The sequence below is a fragment of the Myiozetetes cayanensis genome, unplaced genomic scaffold (genome assembly GCF_022539395.1).
Source record: "Myiozetetes cayanensis isolate MyiCay16 unplaced genomic scaffold, myiCay2020 scf1, whole genome shotgun sequence".
In the NCBI taxonomy this organism is placed as follows: domain Eukaryota; kingdom Metazoa; phylum Chordata; class Aves; order Passeriformes; family Tyrannidae; genus Myiozetetes; species Myiozetetes cayanensis.
The window spans coordinates 18,469,260-18,496,183 of record NW_026086604.1 but is presented as its reverse complement, the minus strand read 5'-3'; the positions used below and the strand labels follow the sequence as shown (position 1 = coordinate 18,496,183).

General features: G+C 34.2%; 1 protein-coding gene across 50 annotated transcripts in view; it reads left to right on the top strand.

Moving 5' to 3' along the window:
* RIMS2 (regulating synaptic membrane exocytosis 2) overlaps positions 1-26,924 on the top strand; it is a 442,383-nt gene that overhangs the window by 317,861 nt on the left and 97,598 nt on the right. For 28 of the 50 annotated variants that reach the window (XM_050323983.1, XM_050323815.1, XM_050323785.1 and 25 more), the window contains 2 exons: positions 16,276-16,308; positions 26,312-26,347. The exons of 8 other annotated variants lie outside the window; for them this stretch is intronic. In XM_050323983.1, the coding sequence (XP_050179940.1) occupies positions 16,276-16,308; positions 26,312-26,347 (69 nt within the window). The remainder of the gene's footprint in view (positions 1-16,275; positions 16,309-26,311; positions 26,348-26,924) is intronic. 14 more of the 50 variants (XM_050323802.1, XM_050323727.1, XM_050323777.1 and 11 more) reach the window with 4 other exon arrangements.

Below are 26,924 nucleotides of genomic sequence, written 5' to 3'. Positions count from 1 at the left end.
AGGAGAGCAGGGATTGAGTTTTACCTGTGCTAGTTCATTCTGTGGAAGGGAAAACCATACCATTTTTAATATGTCCCTCATTATCAGATGTAGACAGGACAGAATGAGGTGCCTTTGCAGAGAGGGTGCCATGTCACCAGCCTGTCAGAGCAATGCATGGAGTCCCCTTGCTTACTCTGTTGGCTGTGCCAGCATAGTCCTGAATGAATTAAAATGCTGTGAGTCTGCTGCTGTAATTGTAATGCATGGTAATTACCAGATAGTTCAGTGTCACGCTTTTAAGATCTAAATTCCACTCATAGTAAAGTTGTAGGCTTTTGTCACTCGTTTGATAAGGCTGACAAACCAATAAACTGTGATTTAGTCAGGCTAAAGCTGATTTTGTTCTCGATTTCTCTTCGACTCCTTCAACAAAACCAGTATTTTATATACTTAATTATAGAACCTGAAAGATGTACATTACACAATTAAATAAATTGTACTAACCTGTATTTAAGATAGTTTCTTTTCATATTTTTATTAATTTCTCTAAAGTGTCCATTTAATGCTTTAAAATTTTTTCTGCAGAGTTCTTATTCTCCAAGAGAATAATCAGTGCCTAATATTTGATTTCAAATATTTATTACCAAAACCACTGTTCCTTTCCAATTTTCCTCAACTCTTTTGCATTTCTCTTGCATGTATTTTGTATGGTATCTTTTGATCATTTGAGTTTGTGAGAAAAGGATCTGAGTAATTCTGTCCTTTACTATCTTAATTTAGGGTGCATAGAAGATGAATGTAGTTACCAAAGCAAAATCTTAAGCCTTTCAAGTTATCAGTTCCCCCAGTCTCTAGAATATTTTATAGGATTGCATTACAGCTTTGTCTATATTATAGGAATCAGAAATGCTTTCCATTTCTCATCTCCCAGATAGAGAAGTGTCTGGAGCATATTTGTATCTTGAGTCTATAGCAAGATGAGACCCAAGTCACTGAGTCCTCCCCCTTTTACGCACTCTGGTTTCCACATACATGGTAGCCCCACCACTCTGTGAGCAGTCTGGATGCCTGGAGGAGTAGAACTGAAAGTGTGCTATATTCCAGACTTGTTGAACAGTTTAGACACAATCTAAAGAATTTATGTGACTGAAAGGCAAACTAGGCAGAATAAAGGGACCCTAGTCCAAGAAGTGATGACAGACCGACCTGCTTACCTGACTTGCAGAAGTAGTGTTTGAATACACTTTTTTGAAAATAAGCATGTAGCTGTCATGCCAGAGGGCACTCTCATCCTGATGGCTGACCTGAGCATCATCTTCCATCTAAGACCATTTGGATTCCTGGAAATGGGGCCTACACTTTACCTGAACTACTAAACATGACTGCTGTGAGTCTCTTGTGTGATTTCTGTTCCTCTGGCCCCCTGACTCTAGACTTCACTGAGAGACCACAACAGCTTTTGAATTTTGCATGAGAAATGATACTGAATGTGTTTTATGTCTGCTGTGAGAATACTTAACATATTCATATGTGTTTAGAGTACCTAGAGAAATACTACATTTTAATTAAATCCTAGTTCAAGCAAAATAAGGTTTAAATAAGGTATAAATCTGTTCAGACTGTGGTAGTTGTAGGCAGGCACATAACTGCAATCTGTAGGTTGGTAAAATACTGAAATTAAAAAACCCCACAACACAACACCACAAAACAGCAGAAGTAAAGTACCCATAAGATGCTCCAGATCGAAGAATGTACATTCTATTGAAATTCGTTATGATATCAGGGGCTATTTTACAAATTTAGCTCTAAAACTCTTTGGGAAATATAACAGATGATAATGATTCTAACTAATAACTTGTCAATAAATACCTTCAAATTTGACGTATTTATAAAAATGTGAGGTTGCATCTTTTAAAACTACATCACAATATCAAGTAGCATTTCTAAGACATGGCCATGGGATGTCATTTGTTAAACACAGTTTGTCTGGTTTCTAATTTAATATTTTTGAAAGTAATGCAGAAAAACAAAATAGGTATTTTGGTGCTGAGAATATTTGCATGTAAAGATGCATGTAAAATTTGCATGTAAATTTGCATGTAAATTAGAGCAATAAGAAAACTTATATGTTATTAATTATCAGTAATTGATGTTCAGAAGAACCTAGAACTTTCTGAAGAAACAAATCTATATTTTCCATCTTTGTATAAACAATTTATTGTATTTTCTTTATTGGTTGGTATTAGTGCTTAAAATGGCTGGCTTAGTTTCAGAATAATTTTTTGCACTAAATATTTTCTTAACATTTTAGAACTGTGCCATAAGCTTCAATCTTAACTGCACTGAAAAAGGGTAGAACACCTGTGATTGCTTGCAGAGCTTTTTTTTTTAATGTGTATGTCTGTGTGTGTGCATGAGAGAGATGTAAGATCATATAGTAAAAAATTATCTTTTTGCACTGAAAATGTTTGAAGACTTGCTATAAGATTGCACCTTTTTCAGTAAACATAAAAGGAACACGGAAAAAAGATCCCAAACCCTATACCAAGCTAAATCTTACTTCTGCATTCTGCAGAGTGGATTTGTAGGCTGTTCACATTTCCTTGTGTGCACAGAGTACTTGCTGACACCAGGAAATGGGAATGCAAACTGAGGAGAGATTGTGGAAGAGAGGTGTAGAGCAGAAGCTCATGTTTTTCTCCACGTTTATTTTGGCCATTACTTGTAATTTTCCTTGTTTGAATTCATTATTCATTAAATTCTGGAGATATTTTGGCTTTCTTTGTGTTTACCTTTTGCAGCAGTATGAGGATAGCCATACCAGCACTGACTAAAAATCCATCTAGCCCAGTGTCTGGTCTTCAGCAGACTGGGTGTGGATGCTGGGGGAAAGGGATGTAAGCAGGACAAGAGTGTAGTAATGCTTATTCAGGATACTGGATTCCCAGTCTCCTATGTGCCTCAGGAATCTGCATAAACAGCAGTGATATCTTTGCATTGTGTCTTCGTCTCCCTCATAGGTTCTCTGCACCCTTCTTTCCCCTTAAATCAGTCCTGCCAACATAAACCCGAAGTGCTTACTTAAACAGGTGACTCCGTAGAGCTGCTCTTCTGGGATGTTCCAAATTCACCTGTTGATCAGGGGCCAGCTGTGTCGCATCCATGTCTAGCGTGTTTCGGGCATATAACCAGAAGAGGGAGCAAAACTGCCATATTTTAAAAACATGGAAAAAGATAGGAAACAAACAAATCCTCCCCATGCCCCAAATGGTCCTGGAAAAAAAAAAATCTTGATAGTGGCTTAAAAATAATATCTTTACTTTGTGTTATTTAAATATACCTTACTTAATGTACACATGTTTAAGGTACCTTTAACTGGTAGTATTTTTTCTTCTATGTAACCTGGAGTATTAATGTTTTTCTGGTATTTCTTCATGTTTTACAACTCTATTATACTTATAAAAGTCTGATTTTTAACTAAACGTAGGCTATGACTTTAATGAGTGCTATTGCAAAAAGTGCTCTCTGGGACCTTGCTTGAGTATATCTACAATTTTTATTAAAAATAAGCAATAGAAGAGTCAATTTATTCCCCATATAAAGGAATCCACTAAGAAAACATTTTACATATAAATTTAGAACAGAATTGACTAGATTTGCAGGTAGGGAATATGATGGGAAGAGACTGCTATGGGACTAAGCTTAAGTGATTTACAGGTACAAATAATTAATGTGGCCTTGAAGTCAATTTAAAGAAAACATTTCTGTACTAAAGAATAACCTACAGTGCACTATCATCTTCTTTATACTAATAACAATAATATGAAATGTTGCAGTACCTTTTATTGCTTACCTGATGACTTCTTTTAGTATATTCCAGCTGCAGCCTCAGGAAATTAAGCTCAGGGTTTAGGGTTTTTTTGTTGTTTATTTGCTTAGGTTTTTTTTGCAGAATGTGTAGTTCAATAAGGATGATGAAATCAAAGCAATAAATAATTAAGATATGTCCAAAATTTTATTGGAATACAGTATTCATTAAAACAATGATACAAGTGATGCTTACATAGCCATTTATGAGCAACAATTTATTTAAGAGGCTATAACATTTCCTAGCATTCATTTGGTTTTATTTTGCATACTATTTTCATGTGAAGGGTGTGTGTGTGTGTGTGTGTGTGTGTGTGCACATGAACACACGTGCAAGGTGCTGTCCCTGCCTTTATATTGTCCATGCGTTACCAGCATTCAGGACAATCTTCTAAGAAGCATTTCGGTTTTTGAATGAAAGACAGTTCATCATGTCTCAGATAAATGCCTTGTTCTCTTATGTACAGGATTATTCTGTAAAATATTCTTCCAGTGTATGGAGAAAAAATGCAGATCAACTGTTACTGTGCCGAAAGATTATGTCCTCAGGTTGGCTGCAGAATGTTACTTGGAGATCTTGCTCTGTATTAGTCAGAAAAAGACTCTGTGCGTTGTTACTTTTTTTCAGATACTGGATGAGTCTAGTTCCTGTTACATCAGGGTAGGGGAGTATGAGCACTATTTTACTGAGGCACCTGAAGGTTTCCCTGATGCAGGAGTGGCATCAGTTTGGCAGAAAGTTTTCATTGCTGAGTTTGTGTCATTTGGAGTTGGCCTTGGTGCCATTAGCAGCATGCTGGTGGTGCAAGGTGGGACTGGATTCATTTCAGCTATAATTTGGAACTCCTGAGACAATTCAGATACCATGATTTGAAGCCATTTGCTTTAGCCTAGTAGAGGTTTGACACAGCTGAGAGTATTTCTTTCTGTGTGAACTCCAGAGAATGATAGCTCTTTTTAATTTTCTTAGAGACTTTGTTTTGTAAAATAAAACTGGTATGCAATGACTTTAGCCTTAACTAATTATTCTTCTTCTGTTCTTAATGCGTGAGTTAAAGATCTCGATCAGATCTCGATCAGATCTCGATCTGATTCAAAACAGTTTCTCAACCTTTGACAGATTATCCCACAGTTTTAATGACTTTTTATTGTGCTGCTTTGTGTTTAAGAAGCACTAGCCAAATCCACTTTTGATTTATTTTTACAGTAGTTGTCACCATACATTGTTAATAACATAATTTCTTTCTGAGCATTCATCGCATAAAATTAAAAATAGAAAGAAGTTCTGAGGACTTTTCATTTGCAGTAAAAGATGACTAAATTAAGTATGTCCTAATGAAAAAGTGAAGACTTTATGATAACCTAATTAGAAGTCTAAAATGAGATATGCACTGATAAAAATTGGTTCACAGAAATTTTAGGTGTTAAAAGAAGATAAAAGCTGAGGGAATATAATAATAATAATAAAAAAGACAAACTTCAGTAAAAGAGAAAATATATATAAATGTTTCAAATAAAGGGAAGATATGAAAAAGGCTATTACTGTTTGTAGTATAGAAAAAAGAAGGGAGGAAGGAAGCATTTGCATAAGAGAATTTGTCATTATTAGCAGCAATCTGGTATATTGCTGCATCATCTTGTACTTCTGCAATTTGCTGCATCATTCCAGTTCAAACCCTGAGCACACTACAGTTTCTGGGTTCTGAACTGAATCAGGAGTTCTGAAAAGAGCTCTGACTGAGTCAGAGACAGGGAAAGTCTGCATGAAGCTGGCATGGAAATCACTGGGCTTCCTGATATTCTTCAGTATTTAGATTATTTCTTATATATCCTGAAAAAATCCTGTGTTGTAGATGACTGTCTGCCTACTTTTTGTGTTATTCTAAGTATCATCTCCACTATTTGACCCAAATTATAGTCTAATGGTATTTTTTCCTAAAAGTGACTACTCCTTAAATGCAAAGGTAGTTTTTCAAAAATCATTGAATATTTTTAAGAAGACACTTCTGGACTCATTCAAGAAAAAGGAAGAATAAATGACATGAGTAGATATTTTATTGCTAACTGTGTATTTTCATAGAGATAAAAGAAAGAATCAGATTTTTGCCAGGAAGAAACATAATAAGATTTTATTTCCACAGTTTTGTAACAGAATGTTCCCTTTGAAATTTCTCATTTAGTACTTACTACACGTGGTACTTCAAAGATGATAGTTTCTGTTTCAGTGTGCATATCTGTGGAGTCATGAAATCATTATAGTGACAATTTTATTGATGCATTACTTAAAGCCTACATCTCCATCACTTTCAAAAATCAAAGCAGCCTTTTATAGGACAGCAGCCTTTTATAGGACTGCAGCCTGTCGTGGGCCAGCAACAGCCACAGATAAGAAGGCTGCAGAATGCCTACAGATAATATTTTTACATGCTTATATTTTGAATGCTAGGTATCCATCAGTCTCCTTTAACAAATAAAATAGTAAAAAAAGTTGTAGGCTAATATGTCAATTTATTTTTGAATGTGTAAAATAAAAAATGTTTTCCATATCTATCACTTTACTCTCCGTCACTGGCTATTTATGTGACCATAAAAGGGATAACATCTGTGGGCAGTGGTTGTGAGGTACTTCACTTTGTGGGATCAACAAAATAAGCAGATTCTTAACAGCCCAAAGCAAAAATGGAGTTTAGGGTATTGAATCTGTCCTGTTAATTGGTCTAGATTTGGTTTTGGTAAGAGACACCAAAAGATTTAAAACTGATAATACTATGTTAACCATCTAGTTGGTTATAAGATAGAGAATTAAAGTGTAGAACAAAAATGTTTGACAACCTCATAAAGACTAACATCTTGCAAGTCTAGAAAGTGTAGTCCTTCTGGAGCAGTGGACATGCATCTATCCATAGCTTTTTTTCCTGAGCAGTTAGATCAGAAATGCCAATTTAAGTTACAGGATTCATAATTAGAAGGAGAGTTTTTATTGATTACTTTAATCTACCTTAATTAAAAACTGAATTTAAATAAAATTTAAAAATAAAAATATTTAGAAAGCAAATCCAATCTGGTTTTATCTTAAAAATTAATTGTTAAAAATACTTTGTCAACTTTAAATAAATATACAATATTGTTCTTTCAGGTTTTTATTTTTGTTTTTCTTTTTGTTGTTGTTGTTTTGTTAATTTTGTTCATTTGTTCTGGTTGGTTGCTTGGTTTTGGTTTTTTTTTAATTATACCTTTGCAAAGATGTTTTTAATAAAATAGTTCTAACTTTCTTTATAATTTACAGAAACAAAAAATAATGCAAGAAGCTATAGAATGCAAAGTAATAATTTTTAGAAATGGGCCAAAATATTTTGTAAACAAGCCTCTTATTTTTTATACCAATTGTTAAATATCAAAGAGACCAGAATATTTGACAGGTTACATAGATACTAACTTTCATATAAGATGTTCTGTTCCAGAATGTTTAAGATGTGTACTAATTCTATTCACCACAGACCTCTAAGGATTAATCTGAATTTTTGCTATGTTAATGATAATACATTTGTTTAGATCGAGTTGTCCCAAATGATATTAGATGCCTTATACCGTAAGTTACATAATATTTCTGATTTTTTTTTTGGTTTGTACTAGAAGTAACATGGGAGGACCAGCAGAAAAAGGTGAATGGTACAATAACTGATGACAAACCATTGCTGAAAAAGAAACACCATTCTGAGACAGGTTTGTCAGGGTTTGGAAAACCACATGAAAGCATGAGACTATAAAAACACATTTCATGCTTTTGTAATGCGTGTGTGCTTGATGTACCTATTTTTTTTTCACTTTGGTGTGAAATTTTTAGTATGTAGAGACCATTTAGATTGCATAGTTCTGTTTTAGAATAGCCAAAATAGATCTGCTTTTGTAAAAAATTGTGCTAGAATGCACATGCATTAGAAAAGAAGTGTTCTGGCACAATATTAGACTAAGCCTGCTTTTTAGTTCTGAATTTTATTATGACTTATGTGTTTGTAAAAGCCTCAGGAATCTAAATATGATCTGTGCTGATTCTTATTTAGTTGACCAAACCAAGGTATCTACTGCATGTATGGTGCAAAAGTCATCTTCTAAAGACTTCAATCTGAAACTTTACTGCACTATCACACATGGCAGAAATAATGTTGTGATATAATTTTTTATACAAACTGCATTTGATATCTCCATACAGCTGGAGTTCTCAAATCTAAAAGAACTCTTTGATCCATTTTGTACATGAATGGATTTCTTCTGAAACTAAAAACTGTCACAAACTTTCTTTCAACCCAAACGTCAAGTTCAATTATTTAACTATCTTCGTTCCTACAAATGCATAGCAATAAAACTAAACCTAGTAATAATAATGATGATGATAATAGAATTGTTCTGTCTTCTGCATCAGATAATGAAATGTTCTAATCACATTAATTTATGTGCTTGCAAAAGGCAAGCACACTGTAAGGAGTAGAGAAGGAAGAGAAGGGACAGAAGGGAAAGCAAAAGGAAAAGGGATGTTTATGTAGCAGGTTTCATCCTATATTTAAAGGTTGATCCACATTTATTCAAGCATGGGAATTTTTGAGTTCCAAAAATACCTATATTCTGTTTTATGCTGCAAATATCTCTCTATTGGGCATATTAGTTGTCTCATTCTAATAATAACATTTTTATCAATCATAGAATTTAAATTTCACAAGATTTACCAACTGTGTCACCTCCTCAATTAATGCTGCAGTCTCAGTTTTAGACTCACCAACATAGTTATAATTTCCAAGATTTTTGTTGAAGCTCAACTATTGTACAGCTGAACGTGCAAGAGTCAGAACTGAAGAAAAGCTGCAAAATCTGTCTTGACTCTAACTTAGGAATTAGGGAACCCAGCTAAAAGGCCAGACATGCACTTACATTTCCCGTTCACTGACTTTTTGATGCATCAAAGGAAGTTAGTTACAAGATAAACCAAGAACTGCTCATAAGAGTCAGGGTCAGAATGTGACGTATCTTCTTTTCCAGCTGTTTTAACTACTGCATGGCAGCTTCAAAGTACAATACCTACATATCTTCACTGTTGCCTTTCCAGGTAGAGTTCTGCAGAATAATGCCTCTGCCCAGACTTTTCCCTGACATAGTAGCTAAGTAAGAACAGTATCTCCATTTCATAGCTGAGGTGGGCTTAAAACTGTGATCTAGGCAGATGATGTATTCATAGTTATTCACAAAAGCTGTTTGGAGCTACCATCTCTATGTTTTAGAAACAGGAGACATATTTTCTTAGGTGGCTGCTCTTGAGGCATTCTAGATTTTTGAACATGAGTGAAATCTTATAACTGTATGATAAAAAAAACCCCAAACAGGCAGAAGAATAGAAATCAGGAATCAATTATGGACATTAAAAAGTTTTCACTTTAGAAGTGTTTTGTATATTAAAACAATATTTATCTGATTTTTATCTATTTTTCCCTCTGTAACAGTACCACTTATCTCCAGTGCTGCAGGGCATATGCAGAATTGGTTTGGAAGGCCACAGTCACAATTGCAAAATTCTGGAATAGATACAAAGTGGCTTGCATTCTACAGTCCTAGGTCTTTCTTTGATGCTCTTTGACAAGACCAGAAATTCTCCTCTGATTTATGTTATTAGTAGTGTCTTTCTTCCATGGTATGTTTGCATGGGACAATGATACATGAGGAAGAAACATCTCAGGTGGTTCTGAACACTCTGCAAGGGGCACCAAATAGCGCATACTTCTATTCCTCAGATGCTTTTCCAAACTGACTCTCTTTTTGTCTAAAAGCCCTATGTACTTAAGTGGAGGGAGTGGAGGAGTACCAGTGTAACTAATCAATGAAACTTCCAGGACAGGGATTATCTGCTGTGTGTGGCACACTACTGTTCCCTGTAGACTTCCCTATATCCTTACATGCAGTAATTTTAAAGGCATTGTAGTCAGGACATCTAGAAGGAGGTACCATAACGCTGTACTCACATCTGGATGTTGAGATATATTGTATCTATTACCATAGTCTAACAGTGATTCAGCTTGACAGAATCTACCTAAGGAAGCTTCAAATTTCTTGAACTTTCCAATATGGGATTTAACCTCTGAACAGGACTGCATTTTCTTTCATCTGAGAATGCTTTAAATGTTCTGTTTGCACAGAAAACAGCAAAGTGATGCTAATACAACTTAGTCCCTGGATGCAGTTGGCAGTCTGCAGAGAGAAGCAGGGAGGAATAGGGACACCTCAAATTGCTGTTGCCCTGTTGTGATTGCCTTTCCATCCAGTGATTTTTCTGTTATAGCCTGTTATGAAAGCTTATCCTGTCTTTAAGTACAGCTTGTCTGTTAAGAAATTAACCTAACTAATCACATGGAAATAACCATGAAAGTATTATAACTAAGAAAATCTATGAGAAAAAATAGATATTGATTACATAAGTACCAGGAGCGAAGAACTGAGAACTGTGAGCAAATTGTAGACAAAAACATAAATAGATAATAAAGATAATTTCAAAAACCAGAAAAAATAACAGTAATACTCTATCAGGTGAAGCATTAATATTAAAGAAATATGCATGAATAGAAATGAGGTCAGCAAATTTGTTGGCAGATAACTTAAGGACATTAAATAAAGTAGCAAAATAGTTACTTTTCAGACTTTTTAATAGAAGATGGTGATAAAATTCTTCAGGACATTAAATAAAGTAGCAAAATAGTTACTTTTCAGACTTTTTAATGGAAGATGGTGATAAAATTCTTCTTCCTGAGTATCAGAAATCAACATGTTTTCTTAACAGTGCCTGTAATCTCTAAGTTCTGATGCAATTCACAGAATTAGTGTTCCGTGTATTTCAAAGATTCACTTATATTTATGCAAAGGTTTTGAAGGATTGGAAGGGTAAAACTGCAGAATCATAGGTAAGCAGAGCATCAAAATTCAAGCTGTATTTTGAACGTATGTGCCCTTCCTTTAGCCAATGCCAGCACTCTGTCAGAGAATACTGCATTCTCAGGACACCTCTGAATCAAAAAGCCTGTGGAATAGTTATTTGTTCATAACTAAGGTTATTAAGCATTTTTAGTTTGAGCACCCACCTCTGCCTCTGAGCTGGCATATGAAAGTAAGTGAATAAAGCTCTTGTTCTTTAATCACATTTCCTTTGTCAGTGAAAAGAAAAAAAAATAGTAAAAGCACAGCATGGAAACATTTTTACAAGGTTTTGCATTTTTATGTGTAAGGTGTGAAGAGAAGTTGAAAAAGAAGTAGGCTGTGCCTAGAGAATGTGTCCTGCACTGATAGAGATCAGGCTAGGCAGAATACTGTTTTTCTTAAAAAGCAGATCTTTTCATCTGGTGTCGTCACTGGCCTCTCTTGAACATGTCAAGGTAATTTAAAGGGGAAGAATCACAGAATGTAGGGTACCATGGCAGTGATACTCATTTCTGTTTCCCATCAATTGTTTCTGAAATGTTCAATTGGTCTCACTTTCCAAAGTTTTGGAAGCTGAATGCAGTCTAGCAAACTGTGTCTCCATCCAGAGATAACAAAGGTAGTGCAGAAACTGCCTTCATAAGACAGCAATGAAAACACTATTGGTTTTCCCCTGGTTTTCTTACACAGAGACAGTGGGTTTGATGGTTATTATCTGGAAACCATTCTGTAATGCTTGCATTATCACTGGCTGTTGAGAAGATTGCAGTGTCATCAAATATCCAACTTTGCCACAGACACTTTTGATTTCTAAGGAGCAGTTGAAGAACAGAACTGTGGTAAAGTGCTGACATATTTTATAGGATTGAACAAAAGGTGACAGATTTGTTGAAATGGTTTTATGCATCTCAGAATGGAAAGAGGTAAAAATGAAGTGTCCTTGTACTTACTTGGAGGGAAAGATATATTTCTGTAATATGGAAATAAACTAAAGTTTTAAAGGAACCTCAACAATGGTAGGTTAAACACAAGAGAAAATACAAACTTCATGTGTGCTTACAAAGAGTTAGTCTTTAGATGGATAGACTTGGCTTTCAGTTTAAGGGAAATCATTGCAATTTTTATCTCTGGAACATTTATGTCTCTCTCCTGGGTGGAAGTATTCCTTGATGGTACAAAGAAAGAATCTTTCAAAAGTAACTCTAATGTGACTATAATTTGTAGTTTATCTGTTACAAGAAAGTCAGTTTCAGTATTAAAACAGTAGTCAAAAATAATTCAAAATTAAGTGGTGTTTATTTTAAAAGAAGTTTGTAGTCAGAATTGAAAGAATGATAGATTGAAAATTATGAAAAGGGAGATATGGTTAGAAATGTGAAATAAGTGAGGTTGGAAAAGGCAATGTAATCATAGGACAGAGAGAGAGAGATAATTTTCTTTGCAGGATTCATAATATTTCCAATCCAATGTGTAACTATACTTCATTAATATTTTGAAATATTACTATTTTATCTTTTTTCTCTCCTTATAAAATTAAAATGTAAACTTTATTCAGAGAAACAAAATCATAAAAGCTCTCTCTCTCTGAATTCTTCATTTAGCTTATCTCTTGAGACTTATGAAAAAATAATGCAGTCTACATAGTTTCATTTGATTTAGAGGGTTCATGCTACTGAGGATATTTACATTTTCTTCTTGTATGTTATTTTCTACCTTCTTCTCTACTATCCTTATCTTTGAGTTAGGAATAACACATTTTCCATACTTACTATTTTTATCTATTGTATTTTTTATTTAGCATATATTACATATAGCCTATATTATCTCATTGCATCATTAAATGTATTACTTTAGTCTTTACTGTATTTTCTTTATCCTCTGACTATATTTTTGAGCAAAAATGTCAGCATACATCCAGTATACAGCTGTGATTTTGTGTACATGGATATATGCTTTAAGAAAAAAACTACTTTAACTAGTAGGGAATTACCTCATTAAAAAAATTTAGAAGGGTGGGACAGGCTCTGTATCTATAGGAAGGTAACTTGAAGTTGTGACTTAATGTTATTAAAGAGTATTATATATTATATATATTGATTTTCTTCACATCTCAATGTAGTAGAATACTCTTTCACTCTAAATCATTTTTTAATAAATATTTGTGCTCCTAGCTATACTGCTACCTGCTCTTCTATTTGTGTCCTTAACACTGCAGTGTTTGAATGGTGTCAGGGAACATCTTTCATGAGAATTAAACGCATTATGTCATTCTTCGTGTCTAATCACATCCAGACTAATGGAATATATTTTTGAAACATACAGACTCCATGGAGCATTTCTATCTTAGAGTCTCCTCCATGTTTTAAGATTATGCTGATTTGATTGAGCTATTGCACATCTCATTTTGTGAAGAGTCCAGAAATGAGGCTTTTTGAATATAAGACTCTATTTGCAGTGAAAGATCTTTGCTTTTTAGGATAAGATAAAACTGAAATTAAGAAAACCCTTGAGGGAAAAAGAAGAGTAATTAACTTACATCTCTTTGTCTTATGCTACTTCAAGAAATTTAAATGGCTGTGTTTGCCATGTGAGGTTTTGTTGAACACTGAGTTCCTAAATGCATCTCTTCAATGAGTGATATTCCTTACAATGAACAGTTCTGTATCAAAGCACGATAAAAAGATGGTATTGGGAGTTTGTCAGACTTACAGTGCAATACCTGTTTTTCATTTATTTTATAAGTATATTTATTGAGAGTTTCATTTGTGTCTAAATCTGCATATAATACCCTTGTACATACTAGTCTCGTACATCAAGGTGAAAAATTGATTCAAATAAATGCTAGTTCCACAACAAAGCAATAACTATTCAAATGAAGACTGCCTATTGTTATGATGTAAATTTAATAGAATTTCTATCATTGTTTTATTCCTGCATTAAATGTATTTCTATCAACAAATATCTATTTAGTAGATTAAAAGCTACAGAGACAGAAAATTTTCAAGCTACTATTTGGGATTTATGGCATGGCTTCTTAATTGGGAGAAAATTGATTAAATAAGTGCTATTGTTTCTAAATTAATTATTCTATTAGTACTTCCTTCTTATCATTATTAATTGAAAAAAGTTGGTGCATTGTCATGCCAAAACTTCTACTAATTCATTAATATTTCTACCAATTAATGCAAAAAGGTTATAATCCATTTATCTCAAGAGATGTGTTATCAACTGATCATGTATCTACAGTGAGAAGACACCTATTACTTTTTTTTTCCTCTGACTTCTATTAGAATTATTCTTCTAACATGTTTGATGAGTAAAAAGTTAAAACTGAAAAGTATTTGTTACTAAGAATGATTTTTTTACCACTTTGATGTGTAAATATTTTTCCCATATCAAATGCTTTGCATAAAGGCTTTTAAAAATACAATTTTTAAAAAGCGTAGGTATATGTGACTGATTTGCATGCCAATACTGGTCATTTGATTCTAAAATATTCAGAGGGAACTTCCCTGCTATTCAGTCGTGTCCCACTGACATTGCTAGAAAACTTGCATTACCATAACAAACATATTCCACATTTGGAAATAATGGGATTCCAAACTTGCTTTGAAAATTTATGCAGGAGGATTTATGTTAATGCACTATATGTCTCAAAGCTGCTCATTCCTATGGATACTGAAAAAAAATAAACAGTGTAAGGGGCTCATGATAAAGACTTTCTAATAACAGGTTTGCTCTAGTAGGAGTGCCAGGGCTATAGATATGTAATATAAAACATTTTCAGAACATTTTAAGTACTTTTAGCCATGTTTTGGTGGTGCTAATGATGATTTATTTGTTTATTTGACAACTATAGCAATTATAGCTAGACAACTTTAATATGAGATGTAACATGCCATGGAGAAGTAGATCTTAGTATTTGCTTATTTGTATTTCATCCAATGGATTCATTGTAGTTGCCCAGACAAAAAGATATTTATATGTCATTGTTTTTTTTAACTTGCAAAGACATAGCAACATTAGTCAAAACTGACAGCTGCTATGCTTTCATATTACATATCTCATTTATAGCACTTATGTGTGTTCATCCTGTAAGAAAATTTAATTGCCTAAAAATGCATTCTAATTATGTATGTTTTAATCTTCTTGGTTTTGCAACAAAGTTTTGGTACAGTCTTGGCATTTAAAAGTAGATGAAAACATAAGCTACCAGCTATAGTATAAAATTGTTTAAGAATAAAACATAATGGTTATCAGATGAAATTTAGTGTTGTCTTTAATTTTATTGATTTATATTGATTATTCTAATTTTGCATTTTGTCAATGGTATCTCGATATTGACTCTAAAATGCAGACAATTATAGCTATTTTTTGTGGTGTATGAACTTATCTAGTATCTGCAGTGTTAATGAATTATGAGCAGTGTTTGTGACTCATTAACAAACTGCATGCTGAAGTCAGGTCAAATTTATAGATTTTTTTTCTTCTATTTCTGATAATTTTTGGAAGAAAGCATATGTTCTTCTGGCAAGAGTAGATTCAGAGTTCTTTGTAATTATTATTACTTTTCAAAATGAATTCCTCCCATTCTTTTGCTACAAATAGATTTTCAGTACAGAGCATGACACTGTCCCTCAGATGTTCTCCATGTCTGAAATGGCAGTGTGTTTTTGAATGTGAAGTAATAAAGTAAGTAATGGGATACATGCTTTGGCATTTACCTTGCATGCATTTGCAGTAACTTAGATGTCTGAGATGAGAGTAACATTTGGTTCTGAAAAAGTGTCCTGAATTGACCATGAGAGTCTCTTTCCTCACGTTCTGTATTTTGGGCTTGATAATTTTGCCTTCGGCAGAGTGTTGCAATAATGCAGTCCTTTCCAGAGTGTGTTATGTGGATTCTGAAATTTCTGAGCTTGTACATACTTTTTTTTTTTTGGGGGGAATCAATCTGTTTCTTCTTTTGGATACGTTCAGCATAAATTATGATAATTTAATAATTGAAAAATGTAGTAATAGACATCCCATTGGTGACATTAAACTGAGTGCTCAATACTTGAAAAAGAAAAATAATACTTGCATTAAAATAGATAATATTCAAAAAAGTTGAATAGTCATGAAAAAAGTATTTATTCTAGTTAACATACCTTTTACTATCCAGCTTTTTCTTCAGCTTCATTGCAAGGATTGACTTTGCTGTCAGTTATAACTTTTATTTTTTCCTCAGCTCCTCTACTAACTCTGTCTTTATGTTCTTTTCCAACAACAGTAGTTTAACCACTTCTTCTTCAGCTTTCTTTTTTTCTTCTGGTGTCTGTTATTTTTTTTCCCCACTTACTAACTCTGCTCTGCAGACTTCTCTCTAAAACAATTTTTGGCCCTTTCCCTCAGTGTCAGTTTTAACCTTCTGAATACATCCTCTCACGCCCATCTCCTTTGTCTATGTCTGTACATTACACGATGTGATCACAGAAGAAGCGGAATCATCAAGGAGAAGAAACTCAGGTCTGTCTCTTCTACTGCTTTTCTCTGTGTTATTTTTTTCATTTTACCTTTTCTATAGATTTTATCACAGCTCACCTCACATACTTCTCCCTCTCTTCCCCCTCAATAAATTGGCAAAATATTGGCAAGCTGTAAGACCTTAAGATGCTTATGTAATTTTTATCACCTATAAACTATGTACTCTATAAAAAGGAATAAATGGTAACTGATGACACATATACCATACCTTAAGACTTTAAACTGATTTGATTTCTATCATATCAGTTCTTATTCCCATCCCAATTATCTGTAAATTAGCCTTTAAGCTTCCAACTAGCACATGAAAGTAATCTATAATTTGTTTTATCTTTGCATTTTCATCTGCTACAAAAACTACAGAAACTTATATAACTGCTTATTTTTGACCCTGGGGAGAATATAATTTCAAAACTGAATAATTTTAGTAAGTTAAATTCCAGGCACTGAAATTTCAAACTTAGTTTGAAATTAGTTTCTTTGAATAAAAACTCTTTAAGTTAGAAGTGATCAAAAGCTCTTTTCTCATGCTGAAAATGTTGTAAAACATAAGGTTATGATAACGTGAGAGCAAGAAAACATAAATATATTGAAGGAGCTCTAACTTAGCTTTATTGTTCATGAGGATTTTACTTCATATTGTGCATTACTTATGATTTCTTCTTTCCTATAAAATTTTCATCTATCATTTTATTGAATTTTCCATGTACTTTATATTACTGACAGAGAACTAACATCTAGCAAGGCATCCTAGCTCTTAAAATGCAGTAGTTGTTCACATTTCTCTGCTTGTTCAGTTGGGTGTATGTAGAACAATGAAATTCCCCACATTTAAGTTAATTAAGTTAATCTATAACATTTAAATTTTACAATTATTGTATCGAAGCCTTAATTAATTTCATGTGCCCCTGCTATTATCGCAACAAATTAGAGAAGCCACTTATATGCAATTTTGATTAAAAAATCTGTAGAGGTTTTGGGGTACATTGACTGTACATTACACTAACATTACACTTAGATGATATTTAGTCAAACATTTTTGTCTTTCCTCTGCTGCAGCTGGCTCCTTCAGAACTCAGTTTTACCTTTCATACTAATCTTGTCCTAATCAGAGCCAGAGATTATCTTTACAGAATCTTGCAGATGTTATTTGCTGTGGTTTTCATATTAAATATTAAATATTTCATATTAAATAAATCTCAAGATAGAAATTGCTTAAATTACAGGGTAAAAAATTTTAAGTATGCGTAGAGACAACAAGCAGTAGTGTGTTCTGAATTCCCTCTTTTGTAAATCGCCACTATTAGGAATTAATAAATGATGCTGTAGAAAGACTGTGTTTATTTATCTTGTGCTTATGATCCTTTCCCAGTCCCTGTGCAGTGACTCCAAGTCTCTTTTATTACAAAAATGAAATCAGATGATTGGGTGACCCATTTTGTATCTGGTCATAATTAAAGAAAGGAAAGTTGTTGGCCTTCTTACTCAAGAACCTTCCTCTAAGTTATTGAATGAATCACTGTATTGAATCTAAACATGGAATCAGTCCATATCTCTTGGTGTTGGAAGACATCAGACCTTATAATGGCATCTTGTGTATCAGAAAAAACCACATATTTTCACCACCTACATTTCTTGAACATGTGTGAGGAGGCAATACCTCTGTTGACATTGAAATTCAGATACTCTTCTGCAAAACACTATTTAGCTCACAATGTTAAGTAAATGTATTAGGCACTGATGAATTAAATTGTCTAGCACACAAATGCAAAAGTTGTTATTACTGCCCTTAAACTCAGGAGAAAACTGTTTTGTGCATAATAGTATATTTTCAAATGTACCTTTGAAACGGGCAGTCTTGCATGTTTTACCTCAGTAACAAAATAGCTTACGTTCCATTACGAGGCACTTTGAGCACAGCTAAAAAGCAAGGGTGACATTTCAAAGGCATACCTTGTGTTTTCCCCTGCTTTAGAATTTGCTTTAAGAAGTGTTGAACTAGGATTACCCATTTACAGGTTTCATTAGGAAATTAGTTTCACCTTATTTGTCATGCTACCAAACATCATGTGAATTAAAAGATTAGATGTTGATTTAAGGTGTTATTAGACCAAGTGATGTTGTGAGGCTAAATATCTGAATATGTGACAATTGTATTGAAAAAAAAATTGCAATTTCCTCCCTGTGGATATTATAATCTGTAATTGCAAAAAGGAGAAAATTTTATTCCTTCAGAAAACATCTAGGTTCTTATTGAAAAGGTTTATGAAAGCACATGCAAAGCTTATGCTGTATATTTCAAGAACAAAAGCAAAATCAGAAAGCTAACAAGCAAAATATTTTATTATAAATTTTGTTATCTGACAGCAGTGGAGCTTGATAGCATCCTTAATGAAAAAGCCCTGTTTTTCTTGGGTGAAGGAGGAGCTTTGCAAAGCAGTGGTTTTTTTAGATTTGTTTTTTAAATCATATTTTGGAAATTATTGTTTCATAGGTTTAGATATTGTGATATTTAGATATAGTGAGAAGTGCTGGGGAGATGTCTACCTGTTCACCTCCCCATATATTCAGCATGAGAAATAGAATTAAGCCCCTACCTGCCAAAGATCCTTAGTGATGATGTCTTTATCCTCATCAGTAAGATGGTTCGCACCAACCAGTTACCATTGTGCCAAAAATTACTTGTAATTGCAAGACTTACTGTGTTCTTCAAACACATGACATAGAGAAAACATTCTTTAGCCTTGCAAAATTAATCTAGACCTAGATGTGAGTTAACTCAGATGTGAGTTAACTGCACAAAAATTGATCACCAAAACTATGGGAAAGCTGATCCATGACAGTTTAAAGGTAGTCAGTGTACATACAGGAGACGTAGTGCTGGGTAATTAATTCTAGGTTTATTCCAGGATGAAAAGGATTAAAGTAGTGATACCCAATCATTGCTGCTTTCTGAGGTGCATAGGAGTTAGAAGATAAAATAGTGGGGACAGTTCCATTTCTAAAGGGCCATGAAGTCAGGGAAATAGATATTAATGTCCGTTTCTGCAACATCTGGAGCCAAACAGTCATGTTAGGAGCACACAAAGAATTGATTAGAGTTTTTGTTAGCTTTCAGAAGGAAATTCAAATAGCAAGGACTTTGAAATATGGGGGGGGGTCTATGCTGTATTATGAAGTCTTTTTGTAATAACATGATTGCTGGAAATGAAGCCCACAAACCCTAACAAAACCTATTGAAGATAAGTGACTGAATTGGAAGAGCTCATAGACCTGGACAGTGGAGGGCCAAACAGTTGAAAGGTCTGGTAAATCAACTGTTGGAGAAAGCAAGGACAAAAAAAAATTGGTACACTTAAGAGGCTTTAAGGAATCAACTTCAATAGAAGACAAGGAGCAGAGTTATTTGAATTCATTCTTATCTTACAGTACCACAAGTGGCTTTTCAAGCCTTCCAAGAGTGAGTCTACTGTGTTATCTTTTACAAACAGAATATGACACCCCTCTGCTTTTGAGTTATTGTTATGATCAGTATTCAGTGACACACTTTCCTTTAAAGAGCAGGATGGTGCTTTGTTCTGTTTCCATCTTCCTTACATTGAGAAAACATTTCTGGGTGGAATTTTTAACATTTTAGCACAAATGTGATTAAATTACTTTTGCATCTCTAAACATTTCTACGATATTTAATTTGACAGGCATGTTTAAAATCTGATGCCTAAGACTCTGAAAGAGACATTTAAAGCATCTAAATCTGTATTTGATCAACAAAACACAAAGGGTAAACTCCAAATTCAGTTTAATTTGGTAAACACCAAATTCAGTTTAAAGGTATTTAGCATGGCAATAGAGATATCATACTAGATGGTGGGGAGGTTCTTTGTCCTTATTTTTTATTTTGTTTAAAATTTAAAACCAGAAACCAAAGGCCTCCAAATCCAACCCTCAAAGTAGCCATCTGTACTATACCCAATAAATAAAGGCTGATCTTCACTCTGCTGAAGATAAAATAGCAAAAATAGGAGATTATGTAATTTAAAATGACAGCATAATTGCACAAAAAACAGAGTAGCACTACATATGTATTTTTTTATCAGTAAAGTTTTGTCATTCTCCTGTGTCCTGAATGCAGGTGCACACACCACTGTTGGTTTCATATTTTTTGGTTAAAGCTTTTACCATCTTTCTGGTTACTAAAATGCTGATGAAGGTGTCTTGCATTCTTAGGTATTAATAGAGATCCCTCAGCCATCCTGTTTGCTTTTCTAAAAGCAGAGGCATAGTTATCATGAAGAGTTTATTTATACATGTGTTTTTTAGTGGCTGTATCAGAAAGTGAAATATTCTCTGGTTATGTGGAATATACCAGTGGTGAGAACTCTGAGGAGCTTGCATGGATGTTGGAAAGCTTAATAATAAGACCATGCTCAGGCTTTCCTGAAGACAATGCAGCATTTATAATGTGGCTGATCTGAATGGACTTTTATGAGTACAGGATGTAAGCCTGTACTTATGAAGGGCTTACTGACCACTCAGATATTTTTCTTTTACACTTTCCAAATACTATCATTCGTATAGGGAGAATGCACCAGAATTCTTGGGAGAAGCAAAATGGAGGGGGTTTTAGCTAATATGCGACTGCTTCTTTCTTCCTTCCTTTTTCCATGTGGGGCTCAGTATTTTACAAAGGCCATCAAAATGTGTGTACACCATTGTATGAGACAACATGGAAAAACGTCACCGATTACCCTCCAAAAATCCCTTTGGAAAAGGATCTACACACCATAAAAAAAGAGCTGGTCATTGTTTAATAATTAGTGTAATAAACATGCAAAATAGAACTTCCTGGCTTTCTTCAAATGATCTTTGTTCTTTATGATCTGCACTGATCTATCCTTAGTGATGAAGACCTGAGCTGACCCTGTCAATTTATGAACCCATGATTCTAGAGATTCCTTAACTTCCCAGCTTAGATCACCACACCATCTTATTCAATTCTTTTACTAAACAGTGCCATGTATTCTGCAAACAATCCAAAGTAACATTCTTAACATGCTTTGAGCATTGTGATAAAAATTTGTTTAAGTGGTGAGAAATGTCCTCCCGGGTTTCAGTCTTTGTTTAGTGTGTTGAGCTTAAAACCAACAAGAAAAAAAACCAAAACAAAAAAGCCATCGAGTTGTTCTCAAATAGAAAACATGAATGTGAAGGCACGCTCCCCACTAGGAAGCTGGCTAACTGAAATGGTTTTCCTTTGAGCATGCCCTTTTAAGGACACTAATTGACACTTCAGTCACATTTAAACAATAATACAAAAACACTTCAACAACCTTTAATTATTTTTTTTTGGTCCACGTTTCTGTGGTTGTCAACCATATTCTTTTCATTCAGACTGTGATGTGTATCACAGACTTGTAAAGGCCTTACTTGCTGCAAAAGTAACTTTTTTCTGTTTGCCACACATTGGATATAAAGCCCTGGAGTGAAGTTCAGTAACTATTTGTATCACACACATCACCTGATATTTTGCTAGACCTGTAGCAGTTAGGCAGTTATATTTTTCACACTGTTGACAGCCAGAATGACAAAATTTAGAGCCAATTCCTTAGAGGTAGAATTAGAATTGAATAGCTCATGAAACAGGAGGAAATGTAATCCTTTGAGTACAAGACCTTTAACTAGCAAGTTTTGAAGTTCAAAGCAAATACATCTACACTTTTTGCATTTTACTTTTAGGAGCCAATCTTCTTTCATTTGCCTGATTTGATAATAGGGCTACAAAGATGGTGAAGGGCCTAGAGGGGAAGCCATAGGAGGAATGACTGAGCTCACTTGGTCTCTTCAGCCTGGAGGAGACTGAGGGGAGGTCTCACTGCAGTTACAACTTCCTTGTGAGGGGAAGAGGAAGGGTAGGCACTGGTCTCTTCTCTGTGGTGACCAGTGACAGGACATGAGGGAGTGGCCTGAAGTGTCAGGGGAGGTTTAGGCTGGACATTAAAAAAAGGCTCTTCACCCAGAGAGTGGTTGGGCACTGGAACAGGTTCCCCAGGGAAGCGGTCACAGCAGCAAGCCTGACGGAGTTCAAGAAAAATTTGGACAATGCTCTCAGGCACATGGTGTGACTCTTGGGGCTGTCCTGGGCAGGGCCAGGAGTTGGATTTTAATGACCCTTGTGTGTCCCTTCCAGCTCAGAATATTCTGTGATTCTGTGATATTGTTTCAGGGATTTATATTTTTTTTTAGTATAAAATTGATTTTCCTATATTCTCATGAATAATATTTCAAGAGAAATCTCTAGTAAGAAATTTGACTAGCATTTTTAACTTACCAGAAGTTAGAGTCCTATATGTAAATTTGATTTTTAAAATAAAATTTTATTTAACTATTTCCACTATGAAAAATCAGACTCACTTTTCAATAAAGCACTTAAGAAGCTAATTTATCCACTCTATAAATGTAATTCCTAATCATATTGCTGATTTTAAGTTTTTACAAATATGAAAAATGGAAAGATGCAACCATTTAATTTATTGTCTTACCTTCTGTGTAAACTCAGAAAAAATAAGGAGTTCCACATCTGACTTGTAATGACATGCGCACCTTCCAGTTGGAGGCTGCAATTTCTCTCATGCAAAGAGAGGAAGTCAATATTTATTTTAGGCCTCAGTTCAACTGATGCAAATCTCATTCATCTGGATCTCAGGTGAGAGAAGAGAGTTCAAGAGAGAATCAAGCTCTAACTTTAAGTTTGGGGCAGTCAGCTGTGAGAGAAGGAAAAACCCTGAGAGGAAGACTGTAAAGCTCAGCACCTTCCAGCTGTAACCTTAAGGCTGCAGAGTCAGGCTCCCCATCATTCTCACCAGGAAGTCTCACCAGCAATTTTTGAGACATTGTTTGATGCTGCCATTTTCTATCCTTCGTCTTCTGTGGAACTGTTACTCTGTTTGGTCATGTACAGAAATGGACGTGCTCTGTTCCAAGGCACTTGGAGTCCCTGGAGGTTCCAGGGTCCCATCAAAACATCAGAGCTAATCGATTTAAGGCATTTCCTAGAAAATATAGCTTATTGAAGCCATTTTAGAACAAGTTCAGTTCTTTTTAAGTCTGCTCTTGAATGAGGTTCTTGATTAGAGTTCTTTCTATTCATTAAATCTTCCAGATACATGTTAGATTGTTAGATATCTGTCAGGTATATTAGGACCAGTTAGAAAGAACAGGCCGTTTCAAGGGCAGGGGAATATGTCTGTGCCTACTATTTTATAAAATGTTAGTGGTCATTATAATAGCAATGTCTGCTGTGATGGTGGAAGAAGGTTTTGAGAGAGGATCTTTCAGCATTTCAATCGTTCAATGTCTATAGTTCATCTCTATATTTCATCAATAAATTTCATCTGTATTCTGATTAAACTGAAAACATATAGTTATTTTCTGTGGTGTACAGAAATGTCTCCTTCATGAAAGCATTGATTTTTTTTCTCCAAATTGTTTACCTCTGAAAAACTTTAGTTCTTAAATTGAGATCATTACACTACAGGATACAGTATATGCTTTTCACTTTGTAAACCAAGGTTAAATTAAGTAATGTAGAAAAATATTGACTAATGGGATGATACTGAAGACATCATTTAAATAAAAATAGACTGGTGACTTTGTCATTTTATATTATTCAGTTTGAGACACTTTGAAATAAACTCATAATGATTTATTGGTTTTCAGCAGTTACAAGACATTAAGGCTGTTTAGAGCTTTTTTGTTTGTTTTGAACACATAATAACAAAACGATTGATTACTTTAGTATCAACATCCTGAACCTGCTCTGAATTCTTTTAAGAGGTGATGACTAGGTCCATAGCTGCAGTGATCTTTGCTGTTGAGAAGTTAATATTTTATTTGGTAAATATAATAGACAATACAGATATTGTTCAGTTCTGTTCTTTCCCATCCAAGTGAGATCCTTCTCAATTCAATCTTCTTTCTACTATTTCAGAAGACAGCTCTTCACAATACAACTGAAACCTCAGTTTGGAGAGTAGGATCCACTATGCTGACCTTTCTTGTGAAAATTAAAAAATTTATTTATGGTAGAGATTTGTCACAGCATGTCAATTACACTTTTAAAATTCAAGCATCTAATAGAATTGTATGTTTGCTAGTACTATGGTATTCATTTCTACAATTCCATTTGGAAGTATTTTTTCTATGTACTTTTTAACCATGGAGTAAGAATGAGTGAAAGTTGGACAGGTTTCAGCCTTCTTTATTTTAACATTTATTAAAAGACTCATGTTTGAAAGGCATCCAGACATAAGGATGAATGGATTTTTAGGCATCTTAAAAATAAGTACCCTATTTAGTATAGATTTCTGTATTAAGATAATATTTAGGCAAAGTAAAAATCTCTTTATGCATATGGAATAACATCTCATCATTCTCTCTGAGCTCAAGGCGTTTTTAATGACTTACTTCACTTTCATCTGTTGTGAATTATGTTGGATCAGTTGTATTGCTATCAAATTGCTTTCCCTTTAGAAAGTAATGAGGCAGTAGAAGATGTATTTGTGGATTTTATATTGGTGAGAGAAACTAAAAAAAATTTTAAAAAACAGAATGGTTGAAAAGTAACCAAAATTATTACTCTCTTTCTGCTGCTTTCCTAGCATTTTCCACAACCCACATAGGTAGTATAGGCACTGATTTCCAAAAGTGTAGGTTTATGACTTGCCATATCTTTTTCCCATTAATTTTTCAAATAGTTCCACTAGAAATTGCCAGCAGAACAATAGCCTTGATCCCACACATGATGGGAAGCAAGATCCTGTTGAAGTGTGGCCCGTTATTTATGCTCTTTGCAGGAGCACATTTTTCTTTCTTACATTTCTACCTTGCTCCAGTATGATTTCTCGCTGAGTATGACTTCATCCTCTGCTTCAGTGCTCATGTACAAAATGACATTTTCTTAAAATATAACACCTGTTTCCCTCTTCAGTGTGTGTACTGTAAATTAGATCAGAATTTTGTCAGTAACCCTCAACGACCAATGATTCTGGAAAAATATTTAGTTGTAATAATGAATGCTATTTTTGGTGTGTAGCTTGGGAGCTGTTGCTCCATATTTATGAGGTTGTTTTAATTGATTTTAATATAATTTTGAAAAAGAAACAGAGTCTATCTAAAAGTTAATGTATTTCTAATTAAAGTAAATTTCATTTGACTTAAAATTCTTTTGCATTAATTACCAAACTTGGATTTCAGATTATTTATGAGATGCCAAATTATTTGATAGGGATCCAATGTATTTTCATTTCTTTGTGACAGAGGAATGCCCTGAGTGATTTACAACCTTTGATATGCATTCAGAGTATTTGTTGGCATCAGTCAGCTGAATTTATGTGCATGAAGTGGGTTCTGAGTACTGATGTTAGTGTCTTTTGGTCTTCATAATTTTTAGCTCTAAGACAAGTTGTGGTAATATCATTATTAAACCTTTTAACCTGTAGAAGCTATGAAAATTGATTAAACCAATGAAGATTTACATAATTACTGAAATCCACTCTGACACATTCAATTCTTATGCCTGAACCATTCGACTGTGTCTCGTGTGTGCACTGCATAAAATATACACTACAAGGAAATCTTCTGTGTCTATTTTTGTGTCATCCCAATCAAGGAAATTGTAAAGTAGCTATATCTGACACCTTCCTAGCTCTCTGTTGAGTGTGTTAATGATTTTGGAAGTACACAAAGTATCCATGGGTTCCCTTCAGTAAATGTTCAATAAGAGTGCACAAATGTATACACTAGCATGCAGTGAATATACCTCTGGATGTAGAGCACCATACTTGGTTGGTTGACTAAACTCATTAAGTTAAATTAATTTGGTGGGGTTTATTATTTTTTTAATGCATGATTTATATTACTTTTATTATTATTTCTGCATTTTCTCTCTCCCCCTCTTTTTGTTTTACATATTGCTTTCATTTGTTTATAGAAGAAAAGAAAGCAGATCCAGAGAATGGGGATACAGGTAGGGTGACTTATTCCAAATATTTTTGTGGTTTTGCCCTTAATTTCTTTGATCTATTATGTTTAAGCAAATGTGTAGCATCGAGTTGGATCCCAATTTTGATATATTTTGGGGATTTCAAGATAGACAGTAGGAACTGGAACCTTTCTCAAATGGATTTCCTTTGCTTTTTTAAGGGAGTAAAATTAGGGTGAGATATGGGATGAACAAGCCAGAACCAGCTAAAGAAGGCTGTCATACACTTTAAGACTTCTGTCCAGTCCTTCCCTCTCCAGATACAGTGTGCTCACTCCACACCTCCTTTTTCTTCTCTGTTACAGGTTTTTGATTTCCAAAATTTTAGTGTTTATTTTTTCCCTTCATCACTAGTTTTTTCTCATGCCTGAGTGGCTATGCCTCCCACATTTTGTATCCCTTTTGTCCATATGTATCCAAAACTAAATCTGTCCTAATATTATAGGAGAAACTTCACTCTACTTCCATTCCCCAATTTCCCTTTTACCCTCTGTGCCCCAGAAGCCTCACTGTACAGCAGACTCCTCTAAACACATCACCATCATCAGCATCTATAGGAGCT